This window comes from Microplitis mediator, chromosome 5, assembly GCF_029852145.1.
Source record: "Microplitis mediator isolate UGA2020A chromosome 5, iyMicMedi2.1, whole genome shotgun sequence".
In the NCBI taxonomy this organism is placed as follows: Eukaryota; Metazoa; Arthropoda; class Insecta; order Hymenoptera; family Braconidae; genus Microplitis; species Microplitis mediator.
Window position 1 is genome coordinate 20,264,504 of NC_079973.1, and position 20,285 is coordinate 20,284,788.

At 29.6% G+C, this 20,285-nt stretch overlaps 1 protein-coding gene across 3 annotated transcripts in view; it reads right to left on the bottom strand.

Annotated features, from left to right (window-relative positions):
• Positions 1-20,285, bottom strand: part of LOC130668048 (E3 ubiquitin-protein ligase TRIM9) — a 99,496-nt gene that overhangs the window by 77,380 nt on the left and 1,831 nt on the right. For all 3 annotated transcript variants that reach the window (XM_057470038.1, XM_057470037.1, XM_057470039.1), the window contains exon 2: positions 17,571-17,861. In XM_057470038.1, coding sequence (XP_057326021.1) covers positions 17,571-17,861 — 291 coding nt within the window. The remainder of the gene's footprint in view (positions 1-17,570; positions 17,862-20,285) is intronic.

A 20,285-nucleotide genomic window follows, 5' to 3' on the forward strand; every position in this document is an offset into this window, starting at 1 on the left:
CATTTCATTAAATATTCAGAACCAGGATTTTTGTACCAATAACCTTGACGCTTTCTGCAACGATTATTTATAAGTCCATGAGCGTACAAGCTCTAGAGCGTTTGTAAAATAAGTACTCGAGTAAAAAGAAAAGAAATGAAATGAAAAGATAAAAAGAAAAAAAAAAAAAAAGATAAAGGAACGAGTAGAGAATAAGTAAAATGGATGAAGACAAACTTGTTTTATTTCATACCCTGAAGAACTACATGAGGATGATGACGTAGCAGACGAGGACGACAGTTTGCTCGATTATGAAAGGGAAATTCAAGTGGAACCGGTGTAGTGTTGTAACTGCTATACTTCTATTAGAAGGGCTGTGTGCTCCTATACACATCGTGGGAACGTGGTGTAAACGCGAAAGGATTCGGCACACGCCAGTGCGCGAGGGTGGTATAATAAGGACACTTGTCGACCGCCCGCTTGAATAATTCCAGACTCGATTCACCGCAGTTGAAAAAAAAAATATAAAAGTATAAAAATATTATGAAAAAAATTTGTCGCGACTTTCCCTTTTCACTTCCTAATTATCGTCTCGATAAATTCATAAGCTACGTGTTTGGTTTTTCAATGTATTCAATGAGGCGAAAATTTATCGCTATTATTATTATCGTTATTTTTTTTTTTAATACAATTACGATAATAACGGATGGTATAATTAAAGTGATAACGTATAAGTAAAAAATACATATAAAAAAAATAAAGAATTTTAAATAATTTCATTTGTCGTATTCATTGTGAGAATTTATCTGTAATTTTTATTGATGCATAAAATTTAATTATAAATCATTCATGCAAATAAACTCGCTGATTTTATCATGGTAATAAAATTCGTATGAGTCCATTAAAAATATTTCACACCTTATTTAATTATGTATGCGATGTCAATTTATTTTATTTTTATTTATTAATTACTCATTGTAATTAATAATAAAAAATTATTAACATCTAGAGTGTAATTAATTATTATTTTTGAACTTCCCGCTATGAAAATTGAAAATTTTCCTATAAAAGGAAGTTATTGGTTACGGTCCGATTTTCGAAAATCGACTTTTCATTAGATTTCGACGTTTTGAGACCATAGGAAGTTATTCTGACTATTTCCGGATGAACGTCCGTCTATCTGGACGCGTGTGTTGTGTGTGTGTGTGAACTAATTTTCATCGTATAATATTTTTGAAACGACCTTTGAACGTACTTGGCGGCAATCGAAAGGGCTCATTAAGTTTTAAATCTGATCAGATTTTGAAATTGATCGGTCGAGTCGAGTACGAGTTATGCGAAAAATTGAAATTAAAAAAAAATATTGAGGTTTTTTTCGTATAACTCAGAAACTACTTACCCGATGTGCCTCAAAATTTAATCAACTCTAATTTTTGATGGACCTCTTCAATTGCCGCCATGTACATTCAAATCGGTTGATTTGTTCCAAAGATATGGTATGACAGAAATTAGTTTTTTTTTTAGCTAAATGTATTTTTCGTGGCCGCACAAAAAAAAAATAAGTTTTTGAGCTCACAGAGCTCAAGAATGTACAAATAATAGTGTCCCAAGTTCAGTGAGCTTGAAAAATGCGGGAAGATCGGGATTGACCCGCAGGTTCAACCGTTTTCAAAAGTTTTTTTTTTAATTTTGTAAAAGCTACTAATAATATTCAATGAATTATTATTATAGAAAAAAATCATATAAATTCGTAGTAAATATGAATATGTAGCATCGCTTGTTGTTGAAGATAATTCCCTAGAGGCTGATGTTATATTTATAGATACGTATCGCATACTGTTTTATGTAAATATTGATTTTGTTGAAAATGTTGACAATATTATTGTTTGTCAAAGAATTTTATTTATTATATATTATTTATTTCACTAATATCAACAAAAATAATGATTAATATAAAGCATTTTTATTTATGAATAAAATGATATCAATAAACACAATAATAAATATTGTGAACTTCTGATAAAAACTTCAATGGAATTTTTAGTCTTTTGTCTGCCACAGAAATTTCATGAAAAATTAAAAGTAAAATATCGATTTTTTTAAATGTCAAAACATAAATGGTCTGTGTTATAAAAACATCGCAAATTTTATCTATGGATCATCAGCTTTTTTCTTAGGGTAGAAAACGTCTAATTTCTGCCCGCTAAAATAATTTATAATTGCATTTTAACACTTTTAGACTTGCATTCTCTAATTATTGTAAACCCTAGTATTATCAAATGTCATTCTAACCAACTAAGTTGACAGTTTGATTTGTACATGCGCAATTAATCTTGAAGTATCTCGTTTCGACTGACTCCAGACAGTTGAGCTCCAAGTTTCAACGCAGTCATTTATAAAAAATATGGTGTGTGTGTGTGGGACAAAATAAAACATGATTTCCGACTTCTTGTACTGGCAGCCAATTTTACCCTCGCTTACTATTACAATGATATCTCGGATCAAAAATAAAATTTTATTTAGACTTGGTTTACCAAGTTGAAATTTAGAGCCGTTTTTCGAAGACAAACTCGACTTTTTTTACAGAGATATGAAATACATTGAGTTTTAACCTTGGTTTAGACAACAGGGATTTGAACTTTTTTTTCTAACACACTCAAGTCAACAAACGGTACTATCCTGGTTGAACTTACGCAGTAAACAGAAACTTTGTCCGCGTTTTTCTCTTGAACAAATGAATATTTTTCAAAATTCAAAACTTAGACTGTTAGATTATAGAGTAATGCATCGAGCCTCGTTCTTAGTTTTGCGTTTAGGGGTTTACTTTGAGAGAAAAGCTTGGATAGAAATTACTATAGACCCTACTTAACTGGTTTACTTAATCACAATTTAAGACGAAAAAGTCGAAATCAAGTCGAAATTGGCTTGGTTTAGACTTACTCGACTTAAATTATGAGGTAAAAAAGTCAAAACTAAAGTGAAATGCGAAAAACACGTTTTACATTGAAAAATACTGCTTATTTTTTGTACAAGGCAAATGATTGGTTCAATGACAACTGATCCCAGACAATTGATCCCCGACAAGTGATCACACGACAATTGATCCCGCAGACTAAATCCAACTGACAACTGGTCCAACTGAAAACTGATCTTCTAATTCATCAGTTTCATCACGATTTTCGTAACTTTCATGATCATCATTTTCAAAACCTTCATCTTCATCATTTTCAACTGAATGTCGATGAGGTCAGATGTTCGTGGGATCAATTTGTAGGGATCACTTATCGTGGTATAAAATTTTTGGGATCAGTTGACGGCACACCCGAATGACTGCCGGGCTCGAATTAAAGACGACTAAATTCAAACTAAAATAAAGAATACGAATAAGTTGAAACTAAGATAAAATAGCTCTAAAAGCTGACAAAAATTTAATTCAAGTCGAAAAAATCGAGATCTTGTCTAAAAATCGTCGGCGAATCGATGACCTCAAACAAAAATAAGGTGAAACGAACCTAAATCAAGTTTTTTTTTTACCCGGGATATTGGAACAAAATAAAGCTGATATTGAATAACAGTTTATTCAAATGCATGAAACATTTTGTGATTCTACAATAAATTTAAAATTAATAAAAAAAATTGAAACATGTGTTAACACATAAAATACATGAATAAAAACAATATAAATATATTCATGGTATCTTGGAATAAAACATCCGAGTTTTACGGTTCGATGAAATTATCAGCACCTATTACTGCAACATCGAATAGCAATATAATCCTGCAAGCGGTCGTTGAGCGGATGATACTTCGAAAATGGTCCATCAAACCTCCTCTCTCCATCATACACTATACACTATACACTAGCCCACTCTGTACACTGCACAGGAATATTCTATATACATTTATGTATACATAAAGCTATGGAACACGAGGGAGATTGATGCAAGATATAAATTTACGCATGAACGCAACTATGGGCGTGGATACGGTGAAATTGATGACCCGCAGATAACTGGTTGATCCGCGACTGGGACCGTATTATTCATTACATCTATATATAATGTTGAAGGTGAAAAACTTGCCGTGCCCCGAGTATCATCAATGAACATTCATTTCAAACCTACCATCACAATACTAATGAATTTACTTATCAATCCATTACTCATGCTTGACCTACTTCAGCAATTTCAATCAAGTCGTAAATCATAAAAAAAACTGGTGATCAAAAATAAATTGTTGAAAATATTTACTCGAATTTTTCCGTACGTGACTTTTCGGTGATAAAATAAATTTAAAATTATTTGTTAAATTGACATCATTAGTAGTCTATAGTAAAGTTTAAGAAAAAAGTAAATGTTTCAATTAAATTTTCGAGTCCTGGACGACAGAAATAACATCGTTAGAACGGAAAATCGTAGCAATAATAAGGACGCCGGCTAGTACTATTCAACAGCACTCAGGAAATTGTGTGCATCTTGCAGAAATAAGTCGTAAAATAAGAAATTGTCAAATAAAAGCTTGCAAACGAGTAAAGTAACAGTAAAATGCAGGGAAAAAATTCTAAAGACATGATAAGCGAACAAAAGTAGCGAAAAATGTTAAAAAATTTCAAGATAAACGAAATTAAACTCCAATAAGAATGCATGTCTTTTAAAAGATGTAAATAAGAAAAAAATTCATTCAAATATTAAAATTCTACTCTTAAGAATTTAAATACTCATTACACTGCGTCATTTCCAACCTGTCTACTTTTGTGTTAACGTGACTTGATTTTTTTTTCTTTTAAGAAAAAATTCTCACTTCTATGAAAATTTTATTCTAGGCTTTAGAAACTTGACTAAAAAACTCAACGAAACTCGACAATTATTCCAGATATAAATGCGTTCATGTAAAAATAATAAAAACTAAAACTTTATATACATCGTCTACTCTCATTCCTATAATATACCCACATGGAAAAGCTATATATTGTTAAAAATATATATGGTGAATATGTGATAAATATATGGCGGCAAAAATATATATATTTATGAATATATGTTTTTTACATATATTGGATTATATATTTTTAATAATATATTTTTTTTATATAATGTTTTATAGTTCTATATTTATATTATCTCTTATAATGCTCAATATAGTTTTGTCATATATGGATGGTATATATGTAATTTATAAAGTATAATATAATAAAATTTATATATATTTTGACTCATAACATTAGTAATATATTGTCTGTATATAATTGATCATACATAGAAGAACTTATATGTTTAAATCTATGGTTTGCGGTATATTGACGTTATATTTTTCAAATATATTAAAAATTATATTTTCCTCGATATATTGAAAATTATAGTCTTTATATACCGATATTTTTTAAGAAGCTGCCCAATAGCATAGAAATGAAAATTATAAACTAAAATGCATGGTTTTTATTATCTTACATACCATAGTACGAAAAATATGTATAGTACCATATATTTTGCAATATATCGGAAAACTTATATAAAAAATATACATCATTCTGTATATTAATAAATATACTACTTTCAATACAATATATCAATATATAATAAAATATACCAAGATATATATGCTAAACATACATAAAAAAGATATATTGATAAATATATAATTAATATATTGTAGCAATATATTTTTTTTCAGTATATTATCATATATTAATACGGCAAAAATATAGATATTATTTTATATATTGTGCAATATATCACATTACAATATTTATATATTTTAAAGTATATTTTTTCACATATAAAGTTTTTTCATGCGGGTAAATTTAAAGCCGTGGAAAAAATTTTTTATTTGATTTACAATAGAAGTAACTTTGATTAAAATCATTCAAGAATGAAATTATGTATTAATCGGTATAAAATAAAAATACATTGAAAAAAAAAACTGGTTAAAAGTTCAATTCAAATATAACACGCAAACATCCAGTTTAATAACTGAAACGTCAGTTTAATTAATAGAACGTAATTGGCGCGTATAAACCCGCTTCACTCGCTTAGACATAACAACTATGATCGACTTTACCAGCGTGTTCAATCGACGCATCGTATTACGGAAACACGCGAGAACCAGGTGTAATTTTCCTGATGGAACTAATGCTGCTAACTTGGGGTCTCAACAGTCTTCAAGAAGAAGGAATAGCAAAGGATAGAATAATATTAAGGATAAGCTGAGTAATAAGAACATGAATAGTAAGAACATGTATGTGTATATGTAGAGGATAATAGAGTCTAAGAGAGGAAAATAAATGAGCAGGCTTTATATAAGAGAACAATCGTGGTAAATGATTAGGGGTCAGAGGGAGATAAGAAAACGTTTAACTGATGGGTAGTTAGTTGGCTATTTAAATCTTAAATATAATAGCGGTTTATATATCAGGCATAAACTTGGCTATTGACGAGATTGTGAATCTCGAGGACCTCGTTATACAGTCTTGTTTATCTATTATATTTATATGTATACGAAATTTCTCAGCACGGTTCTCTAAACTCCTGAGTACTGGATAGAATATAATAAGCATGGAGATGATGTTTATGCTGATAATGGCAAGGTAAATTTATTTGATCAAGCAGAAACATCTCTTGAAGGTAATTCTAGAAATTGAAGAGGATCTACTTCGATTGTTTATCGCTCTTACTCTGTCTTTAAGTATTCTATCTCTATATTTCTCTATTTATTTATAGTCTCTTAAAGACAAAAGCAGTACAGAATCGCTTCACTAAACCAACCGATGTTCATTTAACAAGGGTAATTATAGTAATTATTCGATACCCAGTTCAATACAATGCTTTCGATATTAACAAGTCGATATTTTTTTATTGTATTTCTAGAATATGTACAGAAAGAGGAAATAGAGGAGTAAATGAGCTCCTTGAAGAAAAAATGCTGATATTTTTATCTTTTCATTGTTTCCGCTTGTTTCCAATCGTTGAGCAATTTTCTATCATAAAAAAAAAAGTAAATTGTGATTCCGCGTATTGCATACATTTTATTTAGTTCTGCAGAATACTTTGTGAATGGGAATATTTTTTGTGTGTAGAAAATTATATTCATACACGGAGAGAAATTTCAAGTAAATATTCCTATCTGATTTAAAAAGTATAGTTGATATTACTTTACGAGCATAGTAATGATTACATTGCTGCACAGTAACGCATTTTTTTATTTGATGTCGTTTTAACAGTACAGTAATTCGTACGCTCTAAAAACGTAATACATGCGTTGCCACAATGTAACGATTATTACTATGCTGCATAGGCCTAACTCCAGTACAGCAATGCTGAATTTACTAGAAATAAAAGTAAGAAAAATACTTGAAAATAAGTATTTGACAGCATAGGATTCATTACTAGAAACATATTAGAATTTACTATATGCTATCTTAAAATTAACGTTATTTTCATTATCTTGGATTGTATACCCTACGACAAAGTAATAATTACATTACTTTTCGCCGAGCATAGTAATAACAGCGTGACATTTCTCTCCATGTAGATATGAAAATTTTGTTAATTACAAGAAATTTAGTAATGTTCCGGATCAAAAAAATGACTTGATTCTGGCGTAATTTCAAATTTCGATCGTAAAGCACACTCTGATGCTTCGCATCATGAGTCATGCAAAATTGAAAATAATGCAAGTCTAGTTTAAGTTCTTTTTTTATGTGCCTGAAGATCGGATCGTTTTTCGTGAAACGAAAAAAAAAAACCCAACGAAAAGTAAAAAACCCACTGGATTTAAATTTTTGAAATATCTCGCACACGCGCTAGTATGTCAGCCGGAAATTGCAGGCCACTCCTAACTACCCCTTAAGCAGTCAAATTACACAAATTTTTTATTTTCGTTGCGTGAAAAACGTTCCGTTCTTCAGATACATCTTTTTTTAATAAATGAGAACACATTTTAAAATATGAATACTCCATTGGTTTTAACTTGCTTTTGACTAAGTTGTCTTTCGTATTATCGATTTATGCCAATTAAGTCAAATTAAAGTCACGTTATTTAGGATTTGACTTAGTTGACTTAAATTTTTAAGTTAAAGAAGTCATATTGAAGCTAAAAAAAGTAAGTGTAGCCAAAATCAAGTCAAAAGTAAGTCAAAAAAGTCAAAATCAAGTTATTTTTTTGACCCGGGTCATTGAAATAATAAATTCGTTAACTACATGCTCGTATAATAAATTTATCATCTCAATATTCTGAGGATATTTAATTAGAAATCTCTTTCAAACGATTGTAAAAAATTTATCGTAAATTTCGTTTTTTATAAAAAAATTTCAAAGAGCTGATTCCTTCTTCTCCTGGCTCATATTTAAAATTTTAATTAAATTTCTTCGGTTTAATAATTCATAATCAACGTTATAAAAAATAATTTAAAGTTCACATCGTTACATTATTGCCCCTATATACGAGTTTAGAGTCTGTCAGTTTCGTTAATTACTAAACTATGGAAATGACGACGCGATCTTGCGGTTTCTCATGCCAAAACTGTTGCTCAAGCGTAAGCACAGTGCCTATGGCCATCAAATTAATATGCGACGTGGCTCCCAGCCGCGTATACGTCGGCAACGCGAACCACTTGGCACTTTGACGGCATAAATTTGTGAATTGGTATGAGAGGCCAGGTGAAAACCAACAAGACCCTCCGATCCATCTTGAATAATTTTGAATAAATACTTTTTATTATTTTTTTTATTCATAATATATATTTCTCACTTTTTCCATCTCTTTTATTTTCACCCTCATACCTTAGTCTCCCTTTTTATATCATTTTTTGTCTTCTCCGCTCACTTATGCTCTGTCTCTACTCATATTAATCTATTTCTTCCACGAAATCGTTTGGACAACGATGTGGAGCATCAAAGAAAATAAAGGCATTGGCGTCGTCAGCAATTGACTAAAAATACCCTTCCACGAATTGCAATTTACAAAATTACCAAGGCATATAATGCCATTTAATTTTATTAGTTAATTACACCAAAGTTATCACCCACTTAACTAATTTTTCAAACCCTTACTACTCTAAACATTTAATTAATTTTTCAGACAAAAAAAGAGCCTCCATTTTTTTTTTTTTTTTTCATTAATAGAGGGTAAAATAAATGTGTAGCGATAAATAATGATTTTTCTATCAAGATACATATGATTAATTGAACACTGAAATTACAAACGAATCGTTATTTCAACATAATCGATTTGGAAATTAATTAACGTTGAATAATTACTCTGCAACGTTGTGGTTATCACGTCAAAGCCACATTCTCATGTGTATTATACTCTCTCTCTCTCTCTATCACTCTCTTTACTCTCATCTCTTTCACTTATGCAGTTTGCAATTACTATTTTCTGAATGATATATTTGCTAAACACACAAAATTAATTAAACCCAGCGCGGAAATATATACACGTAATTATCATTACTTGTGATCACGTCGAATCATTATCGGTCTTCAGGACAAAATCCATTGACGATTACACGTCACCATGTGATGATATAATAACCTTAGCTACCAACACAACAAACATCAAAGCACATAATCGGTTTAGATTTTAGAACCTCGCCAGCCATTTAATTTAATTAATCACAATACACTGAGAGAAATTTATGTAACAATTACAATATATTATGGAAATGGTTCCGGTAACCGGTTTTTTTGAAATGTTCATTATGGGAACGGCACCCATATATATTATAGTTATCATTCCTATAATATTATAGTAACCATTACCATAATATTACACACGGAAAAAAATTTACTGTTGCTGCAACAGAAGGCAGCCACGTTGCAGCAACAGGAAAAAATATTGTTGCAGTGACAGGATTTTCCTGCAGCTGCAACAGGATTAATACTGTTGTTGCGACTTAATAGTAAAATATAGTAACACAGTAAAAAATTTTGTGTCATTGCGTCAAAAGACTTAGTGTTAAAAATTTTTCTGTTAAATATTTAACACTTTTTTGTGTTGATTTAACAGAATAAATGTTAAATGTACACATAAATGTATTAAATATTTAACACTAAGTTTGTTGACGCAATGACACAAAATTTTTTACTGCGTAACTATATTTTACTATTAAGTCGCAACAACAGTATTAATCCTGGCGCTGCAACATGGCTGTCTCCTGTTACAGCTGCAGGAAAATCCTGTCACTGCAACAAGAATTTTTCCTGTTGCTGCAACATGAATGCCTCGTGTTGCAGCTGTAGGAAAATCCTGTTGCCATGAATGGTTACCATATTATTATGATAGCGATTACTGTAACATTATGGTAACCATTACCATAGTATAATGGAAACGATTACCATAATATTATGGTAATCATTACCATAATTCTTTCACATGCGATATGGGAACTGTTACCATAACGATGGGAATTGTTCCCATACTTATGAGAACTTTTCTCAGAAAGTATGGGCCTGTATCCCATAATTCCATGTAATCATTACCATAACGGTATAGGGTGAGATAAACGTACTAGGAACGATTACCATAAATTTCTCTCCGTGTACGGTTACTTATGTTTTAAAAAATAAATATATTTAGTCGTAGTTAGCCATTTAGCTGTAGCAATTCCACCTATCTACCCAACGTGATTACTAATTATAAATTAATATCCGGTTTTATATGCTAAGCAACCGCCTATATATTTTAATATGAATAATGTAATAATAACCAAGTAGTTTGTATACCGCTGACTTCTCTATATCGTTAGAGGAACATGAAATCTCATCAAGAAAGCATTAGACGTATTAATTATACAAAGATTCTTAAGATTGTATCATTATAGCTGTATCTATATATACACGATAATAATTTTGAGATAATTCCAGTTTCTAGTTTCAGTAATTAACGGATTCGAAATAGTTCCGTTAGTTTAATCCGCAAATTTAACCACAACCGTAACCAAAATGTGCATCAGTAGTACTGGTATAGCAGCAGCAGCAACAACAACAACAGTAGCATTGGCGGAAACCAAGCACTCGAGACTGATTTCGTTCATCGATCAATCACAAAATTGCCACAGCTTGTACGCATTATATATATATAGATATATGTATATATGTATATATGTGTGTGTACACGCATATACCATACAAACTTATGTACACTCGTAGTATTACCGTGCTTGTGGCAATTTATCAGTCTAATCATGGACGAAGTGATTCCCTAGTGCATTGAGTATATAGATGATGAGGGTGTGTAGGAAAGCGAGAAAGAGAATAATTTAGTGTGTGTGAGTGAGTCCACAAATGAGACTCTCTGACATCAGAGTAGGGTGGAAGAACATGTCCCATATGCCAGGAAGTTACCAGGTGTTTCGCAGACCGACTGAAATGGAAGGGCCAAGCAACGATTGTCAGACGCACCCACGCGACACGCGATATCGCGGCCAGCTGTCACCACCACCATCGACAACTCTGTGCATCTCATTCCATTTGTATTGAGAGGAAATGTGTATGAGTGAGAAGAGAGAAAAAAGAGAGATCAAGGTGAAGGGTTATGGCCAGCTCAATGTACAACGGAAGTGGCTAAAAGTTCCTGATAACTCGTAGGTCTACATCCTTACGGTTTTCGATATATATATACACGATCCCTTATGAGTTAGTGTTTCTATATGTATGTGTTTGTAGGTCCGGAGACATTTGAGATTTATGTTTGAGGGTGTTTAAGTTTATTAGGGTGTCGAGTACCTCTCGTGATTCGTCTTTTGGACGATAATTATCTAATTCAGATAATAAACATTATTTATCCTTTGATGTTTTGTTTATATTGGTATTTATTTATTTTTTACTTTCTTGAAATAAATTAGGGGTGTGCTAATAGTTCGAACTTACTAATTATTCGTATCAAATCGAATCGAAATTTCAAATAAAATAAAAATTGAACATTTGAAAGCTGATCAAAATTTTTTCGATTCGAAATTTGAATCAAATAGATATATTCGATTTAATTCGATTCGAACCCGATTCGCACACCTCTAAAATAAAGGTATTTTTGTTTTATTTAATTGAAGATTAATATGTAAATGGTTCGAAATAAAACTGTATAAAAATAAATTGAGCGGTAGAATGAAAAATTTAAGCATTCGACATTAGCTAAATAAATAATCTTGTTTGTTTAAAAATAAATAAAAAGAGCATGGACATGATATATAGTACCGGAAATTTTTTACACGGTCTATTTATTTTATTTAAATTGCTTGTGAATATTTATCGTAAATTTACGCTGCATAGCAGAATTTTTTAGTGTAAAAAGTATTTTTAAAAAAATCCATTTAATATTAATCATCTAAAAATTCTATCACTTCCTTGATTATACTTTTTGTTTCAACAAAAAATTGTCAATATAATGAAAAATCTAAAAAATATTTATAAAAACATGAAATTCTATATCCCATATTTTTGTGGATTCTTTCCGTATGTCACGTGCTTTACTCTAAAATTCACGCCTACTCTTGTTCACGATACTTTTTACCGTATAAACTTACGTTTTTACACCTAGAAACTTAATCATAAATTACACAGCAACAAGAGTTGTGTAGTTATCTCGAGAACAGTTTGCGTGACATTTTTAACATTTTCGTAAGTTGATTTAACATAATATATTATATGTTTGTGTACTAAAGTTTTTTTTTACATTTTTACACATTTCGAATGGAATTAAAAAGCTAATATCAAAGTTTTGTAATATAATGAATTTCATACATATGTTGTATAAAACCACTAAAAAAAAAAATTCCTTGGCGCAAAAAAAATTTTTCAGTATGGAATGGCGACAAAAATTTTCTGAGGACTAGAAAATTTTCGTTTTCAATTCATAATGCAAAAAATTTCTAAGGGCAAGTAAAAATTTTATTGGGACGAGTCAAATTTTTTACGCCAAGAAATCCTTTTTTTCTGTGCATTATGACTAATACTTTAATGGAGTGATGGCATTATTTCAATGTCGACAAAATTTGATTTGATAAATATAACGTATGTTTTTAGTGACACTGATTGATTATTTCCTTATTGTTGTTATTATTATTGTTGTTATTATTGTTATTATTATTATTATTATTATTATAATTATGACAGAATTATTAATAATAATAAACATATATATTGTTAACAATTATGATGATTAATGATTATGAAAAAAATTAGTTTCTGCACAGAAAAAAAGTATTTCTCAGCGTAAGAAATATTTTGCAGTATAAATTAAAAACAAAAATTTCTTTAGGGCGAGGGAAAATTTTTTTGCCGCAAGAAAATTCATATATTAACGCTCTGTCTTAGTCAAAACTCATTTAAATCGTAATTTTGATCACTTACATTGATTTCTGCCTGGATAAATTTATTCTATTGAGCATAATTAGGAATAATAATTGGAAAAACGCTTGTTTATTAATGATTTGTGATTCAAAAATTTTCAAACCTTAACATAAAACGTAACTTGTTTGAGCTTGAAAAGCTCATAAAAAACAGTCGCATGCAAGAGTATTTTCGAGTTCGAAGAGCTCAGAAACGAATTGACGAGAATTTTTTCGAGCTTCTCGAGTGTATTTGTGTATGCATATATATTGTAACGAATGTAAAGCTGATCTTTTAAAATATTTGAATAACTAGAAAACAAATGCCTTCTACTCTTGTTTTATAGAAACGCGACTAGAGTCAGTCAGTCTTAATTTGACAGCATAACAGCATACATCTGTATTCAATAAACTATATCTTTCTTTGCCTTTATTTTACTGCTGTTAATTGTGGTGTTGTTATTTTTACTTTAAGTGTCTCATCATTGTAGTATAAGTGATATTAATTTATAAGTTACCAGTTACTACAATATAATATAACAAATTTGTCCAGTCTGTTGCTAACACATAATTTCCAACAATTTTAACAAAAAGTATTTATTCTATTCAAAATCACTGTTCTTTTACTTAAAATAATCAGCGGCTTAATGAAAATCATAAACTGATATAAAATGTTAATGTTAAATTATGAATAAGCATTTGAATAATTTGAAGTAATGAAATCCAATAGAATAAATGAGCTTCTGAATTATTTATTATTTATAAAAATATATTGTCAGCATTTAAGATAAAGCTGACAAAGCTGGTTATTTACTCTGATTAACTACATAACAAGATAAGAAAGTTGACACAACTATTGACACACTCCTTGGCTTACTCATTACGCTGTCAGCACAATATAAACTACTGTGCTAAACAAAATTACTATTTTCTCAATTACATACATTACGAACATCAAACATAAACAAGAAAACAACATACAATCAACATCAACTCTACTTATAATGAAGATAATTAATGAAAAAAAGCTGCCTTGTAATTTTTAATAACTTTTTAACTTATCGACTTAATAAAAAAAAAACAAAAAGTAAATAAATAAAAGGTTATATCTTTCTCTAATTAAAAAACCTCCGTAAAAAAATGCAAATTACTTTACTCTAAGAACTTGTCGACTAGCTTCGTTTACATGTTTTATGTACACAGCACCAAGTTGCGTGTTTCATGGCTCAACGAGTTTGTTCCATCGTGAAAGTATTAAGTACAGAGTGTAAGAGAGATGGTTAATATGAACAAGTGAGAGAAATGAGAATGAAAAAATAAAAAAAAATTTAAATAAAGAAAAAAATAAAAAAATAACGACCAGAAACCACGATAACGCTGCCGCGCTGTGTAAATTCAAAGATTGATTCGTTAAGCTTTGACACGATTAAATTTTATTCCAGAAAATTTACTTTGTATACACACACATTTATATGTATATATGTATATATATATATATTTGATAAATGTATAGATGTACATTGTGTAAAGGTGTAAAGGTAACTAGGTCAATGGTCTCTTGTTCTCTGTACCCAGTCAAATGTTTGTACATCGCCAAGATAAAATTTATTACGCCCCAGAGGTAGTGAATCTGAGGCGCTGCATTTATGGAGTTGCATTTAATTTAAATCCTCACTAATATTTTTAGATACTACTCTAAATATTTAATGCTGCTATTCAATTTCCTTGTCCAAAAAATGATCACTAATAAATTAACTTTTGAAAATGTTAAATAAAATATCATTTTCGGGTTTTCGTAAAATAGCTTTTACGATGTACTTTTGTATAGAAAATAAGTAGGCTACAATCTTGTGTTTTATTACGTAATTTGTAGGTTTAAAATAACGTGACCTCTTTGGATGGAGTTAAAGAGGAGTTTAATTTTTCCAATTAATCTTTATATTATTTTTGATTTAATTGTAAATAAGAATTTAAGTGATTTAAAATAGTCAGTAAAAAATATTTTTTGATTTATTAATAAGAGAAACATTTATTTTAATTTAAATAATTGTGATTTAATGAGCAAGTTAAGAATACGTGAATTAATAATGACCAAAAATGATTAACCCTTCGTTGGTCGCGTCGCCGTGATGTTTATTTTCTTACAGCGTTGCCTAATCTATTGACAATATATGACATCTATTCTAGTTTTATTTATTTCGGTTCCGTATATTTGGCACCGTTGAGAATAAAATTTCACTGTCTAGTTTGATCGCGCTCACGGGGAATCGTCGCGATTCCACGTTCATTCGACATTTATTATTTAATATATAATTAATATACATAATTATAACTTTAGAAACTCTTTTAATATATGGCAAATAGATCAAAGAAGGAATTCTTTTCTTTTATATTACACGCAGATAAATTTTTAGTAAAAATTACCCAAAAAGTTTGATACTGTGAAGACATGTGATAAATATCTCAATTTCTCCCATACACATTGTAAAATATGCTACTTGATAGCATCTAAATTAAGTGTAATTTCTGCTAAGAACATAGTAAAAATTTATAAGTAAGTTTTTTAAATCAGGTGATAAAGACCAAATTTTCATGTTCCTGAAGATCAGAACGTTTTTCGCGCAACGAAAATGAAAAAATTTATGAAATTCTACTGCTTAAGGGGATACGCTACCGGACCTCTTTCTCACACTCAGAAAAATAAACGGGACTATCTTTGTTGCACTCGTAGAGGAAATGAAAATTTGAAAACAATTTTTCTCGGAGACGAATTAGAATTTTTGAAAATACGAAATTTCTAGCCCTCTGTTAAGGTTTTAAAAAACGCTAAAGACTTTCTATTTTAGGTTTCCGGTGTTAGTCCGTGAATTAAATTGAATTGAAAATCGGTTACCGTTACCCCTTAAGGGTGACTTGAGTGGAAATTGGGGGTGGCTACAATTTTCGGCTAACATACTAGTGCCTATGCGAAACATTTCAGAAATCTAGATTCAATAGATTTTTTACATTTCATTTTGTTTTTTTATTTTCGTGCGGCAAAAAACGTTCCGATCTTCAGGTACATAAAATTTCGTGTTCTTAATTATGTATTAATTCTACGAGGTTTCGTTGGTTTTATTCCGACATCATCAGGTATCTTGAACAATAAATCAACACAAAGTCATTGGATTTATTATTGCTGACTATCTCATCTATACGTTTATTATACATACATTTAGTCTTTATTTATTTGTCAAATTTTATTTTTATAATGAACAAGAAATTATTACCATGTTAATAAATTATTAAATAATTAATTAGTTATTAAATAATAATTATAATCTTATAACCTCTAATTACTTTTTATTATTCGTCTTTATCATTTTTTATGTTGACTTATTGTTCAAGATACCTGACGATGTTGGAATAAAACCAACGAAATGTCGTAGAATGAATAAATAATTAAGAACACGCAATTTTGGTCTTTATCACCTGATTTAAAAAACTTACTTATAATAATAACAAGATCTGAATTTTTTTAAAAGTAAAAATTTAGTTACTGGCTAGATATCTTTACAGTACCAAACTTTATGGGTAATTTTTACTCAAAAATTCTCTTCGTGTACAAAATAAAGAAAAAAAGCTGGAAATAGCTCATAGCACGACCAGGGTTATAATAATAATAGACAGTGTAAATGTTTAATATCCGAATGTTAATGTTTATTGTGATCAAGTCTGATAAAATCCAGAAACAAAGAAACTAAAATTTTATCTAAACTTTAAACTAATATTTTATTAACATCTTCCTTTTCTCGAAATTATTATCATTTAAAAAATTATCTCAAAATCGTTGCTCGAAAAAAAAACTAGAACAATATTTTAAGTGGGTCATGCATTCAAATGTAAATATTATGAATAAAAATCACGATAAAGATAAAAAAAAACGGTTTTTTTTTCTATTGAGCTTGATCTAGTTCGCCGAACTTTTTTAAAGAGAGTTACACAAACGATTTGAATTTAAAATTTTGTTCAATACGAAATGTGAAATAGATTTTTTTTTTTTTTGTTTCCCATACATTTGGTTTTGTTGGGCTTCGCAGGTATTGAAATATTAGCCAGTTTATCTGACCCACTTGGTATAAAAAAGACGAATAAAAAAAACCATAAGATAAAAAAACTTTTGACAAAGGAAATAAGGCAATTTTACGTCAGTGGTAGTTTTGAGGAGAGATTTATATTCACGAGTGGAGCGAAGAATAAGTATAAAAAGAAAATATGTGTGACTCACCTTCTGAGCTTTACATGCTGCGGCGAGTGGTAGTACATCATGAGGATGAGCTGTATGACGATCTCGTAGGCATAGAGAACAAGCTGCAATCTTACATAGAGCACAATAGAGGCTGACATTTTCCCCATTGTGATCGGCGCAAATTGGTGCCCCATCAGAACCCAGAGCGCGTGTCCCACCTTTATTACCAATACTAGACTGCCAGCTGGCACGTGGTGGGCCTAAATTGTGGGCTGCTAGTGGTCCCCTTTTTGGGTGACATGATTCTCTACATCCATCACAATAAAGTACCTAAAAACATTTCAAATAAAATTTTATTTAATATGATGATGAATATATATATTTTTTTCTGTATTAAATTACAGTTACTTGATAAATTACTTTTAGTAAAAATATATTTTCATTAAGTCTATAAAGGAACACGTGCAATGAAAATTTCTAATGGGAAATTTGAGGTGACTCAGAACTTTGGGTTGAATTTTTTTGAACATTCAAAAATCAAAAAACTGAAATTCGAATGCATTTCTGAACGTTTTTTAAAATAGTTTTGAGTTGTGTATGAGCTTGTTCTCAAAAAGTTTATATTGAGAATTTACGCGTGTTCTTTTATTCTGAAGACACAAAAAGTGAAAATTCGAAAAAAATTATAAACCATTTAGAAAAATTACTAAGCTGATTAGTGTCTCAACGCGTGAATTTTTAGAAGCTCCAAAAAAGTTTCACTCGAAGTTAAAAAATATCTCAAATTTGAAATTTCATCATAAGGAATATTTTTTTTTTACACGAGCGAATATCTGTCTCCCATTTTCAATAAAAGTAAAATATATTCCAAAATATATATAACCGATTAAGAAATTTGGCGTAAACAGAATATAAATTATTTCAACCCTAAGGGAAATAAGAATTCTGACAACAATTTTTTTATAATTTATATTGGGATTTACTTCACATACGGAAAAAGATGTTTTTTTATTAAAATTCATGTCGGATATTGAATTAAAGCTCATGGTCGATTATCTCAATAAATAAAAGTAATGTAAATATAAACGTTATTAAAAATTCTAAGTAATAAAATTTACGTAGATTTATGCATTCTTTATAAATACATCACGTTATTTTTAAAAAATTTCAAAGCTACCCAAAAAAAAAGGGATTTTTTGGCGCGAAAATCGTTTATACTAAAGTTAGCAAACGTCTTATAATTTTTGAATTTTTTTAAAAACGCTAAATTTGAAAAAAAAATATTTCAAAAAATTATACCTATAGCTTTTTTGATTTTCTACATGTGCATATTTTTAGTTTCTTTTTTTTTTTAAATTAAATTGTTGAAAAAAAAATCCGAAAATTGTTAGTTGTCTGCGAACTTCAGGATCATAAATATTTTGAATTATGAGTTAAAAACAAAATTTTTTCGTTGCCCCAAGAAATTTTGTTTTTTAATTCAAAATACAAAAAATTTTCTTGAGGCGAGTAAAAATTTTTTGCACCAAGAAATCCCATTTTTCTGTGTAGTTTTCATCATAAAAATTCCCAAATTCATTTAAACTGACGACAGCTTTTATTTAAATTCAAATAAAACAGTCAATTAATATTTTTTCACGTCTACTCATTATACTAAATGCTTACAAAAAAATGAACACGTAAAATTTACGGTAATATTTGTACAGAAACAAAGTTTTTGAGATAAAAATGAACTGAAACGTTAATGAGTTTGTTAAATTAAAAAGCAAAGGTAAATATGTAACAAAACGTAAATATTGAACTGACCCATAACTATTGTCGTTTTCCATCGGTTTAAAAGTTTCTCTCAACACAAGGATCAAGGATCAATAAGGCCCTTGACTATCCAGCCAACTAGTTAGCTAACCAGTCAGCCGATGCTTTAACGTTAAGGCAATTAAATAGAAAGCTAATTAAATTAAGCCTCGGATATCAGAGATACGAGAGAAAGAGAGAGAGAGACGTGAGTATGCCAAAGAGGTCTTGGTTTTGTTCACTACTCCAACTACCCAACTAATTGAATAAGATGATTAGGCAAATGCGCAAATCATCGTAGAATTTAACGATGACCTGTGCAACGTCGACGTTACTTTTAAGAATTATTTTATATCCCAGATTCTTTGTAAAAAAAATTATAAAAAAATAATCTCCCTACAGAGTAAGACCTCATCATTATTCTAAACACGCGAGTGACGCACACATATATCTACATAAATGTGTGTACATATATATGTATATATTTTTAGATCTATATGTTTACAGAGAAAGGTATATAAAAAATAATGATCCTGAAGTTCGTAGACAATTATAAATTTTCGTTTTTTTTAGAACAAATCAATTAAAAAAAAAATTGAAAATATGCACAAGTAGAAAATTAAAAAAACTTCAAGTGCAATTTTTTTAAATAATTTTTTTTTATAATTTAGAGTTCTGAGAAAAATCCAAAAATTATTACACGCGGCTAACTTCAGTAATGAGTAAGAATGTAGCAGACATCAGACAATTTTGAAATTATAAATAAATAATTAAACGAATAAAATTTATAAAAAATGCAATTATTAATTTCAAAATTAGCTAAATGTGCATTTTTAAAAAATTTCATTTTATTAATTATTTGCTCTATTTATTTATAATTTTATATTTGTCTGATGCCTGCTACATTCATGATGCTGAAGTTAACCGAGGTCTCATAATTTTTATGATCCTGAAGTTAGC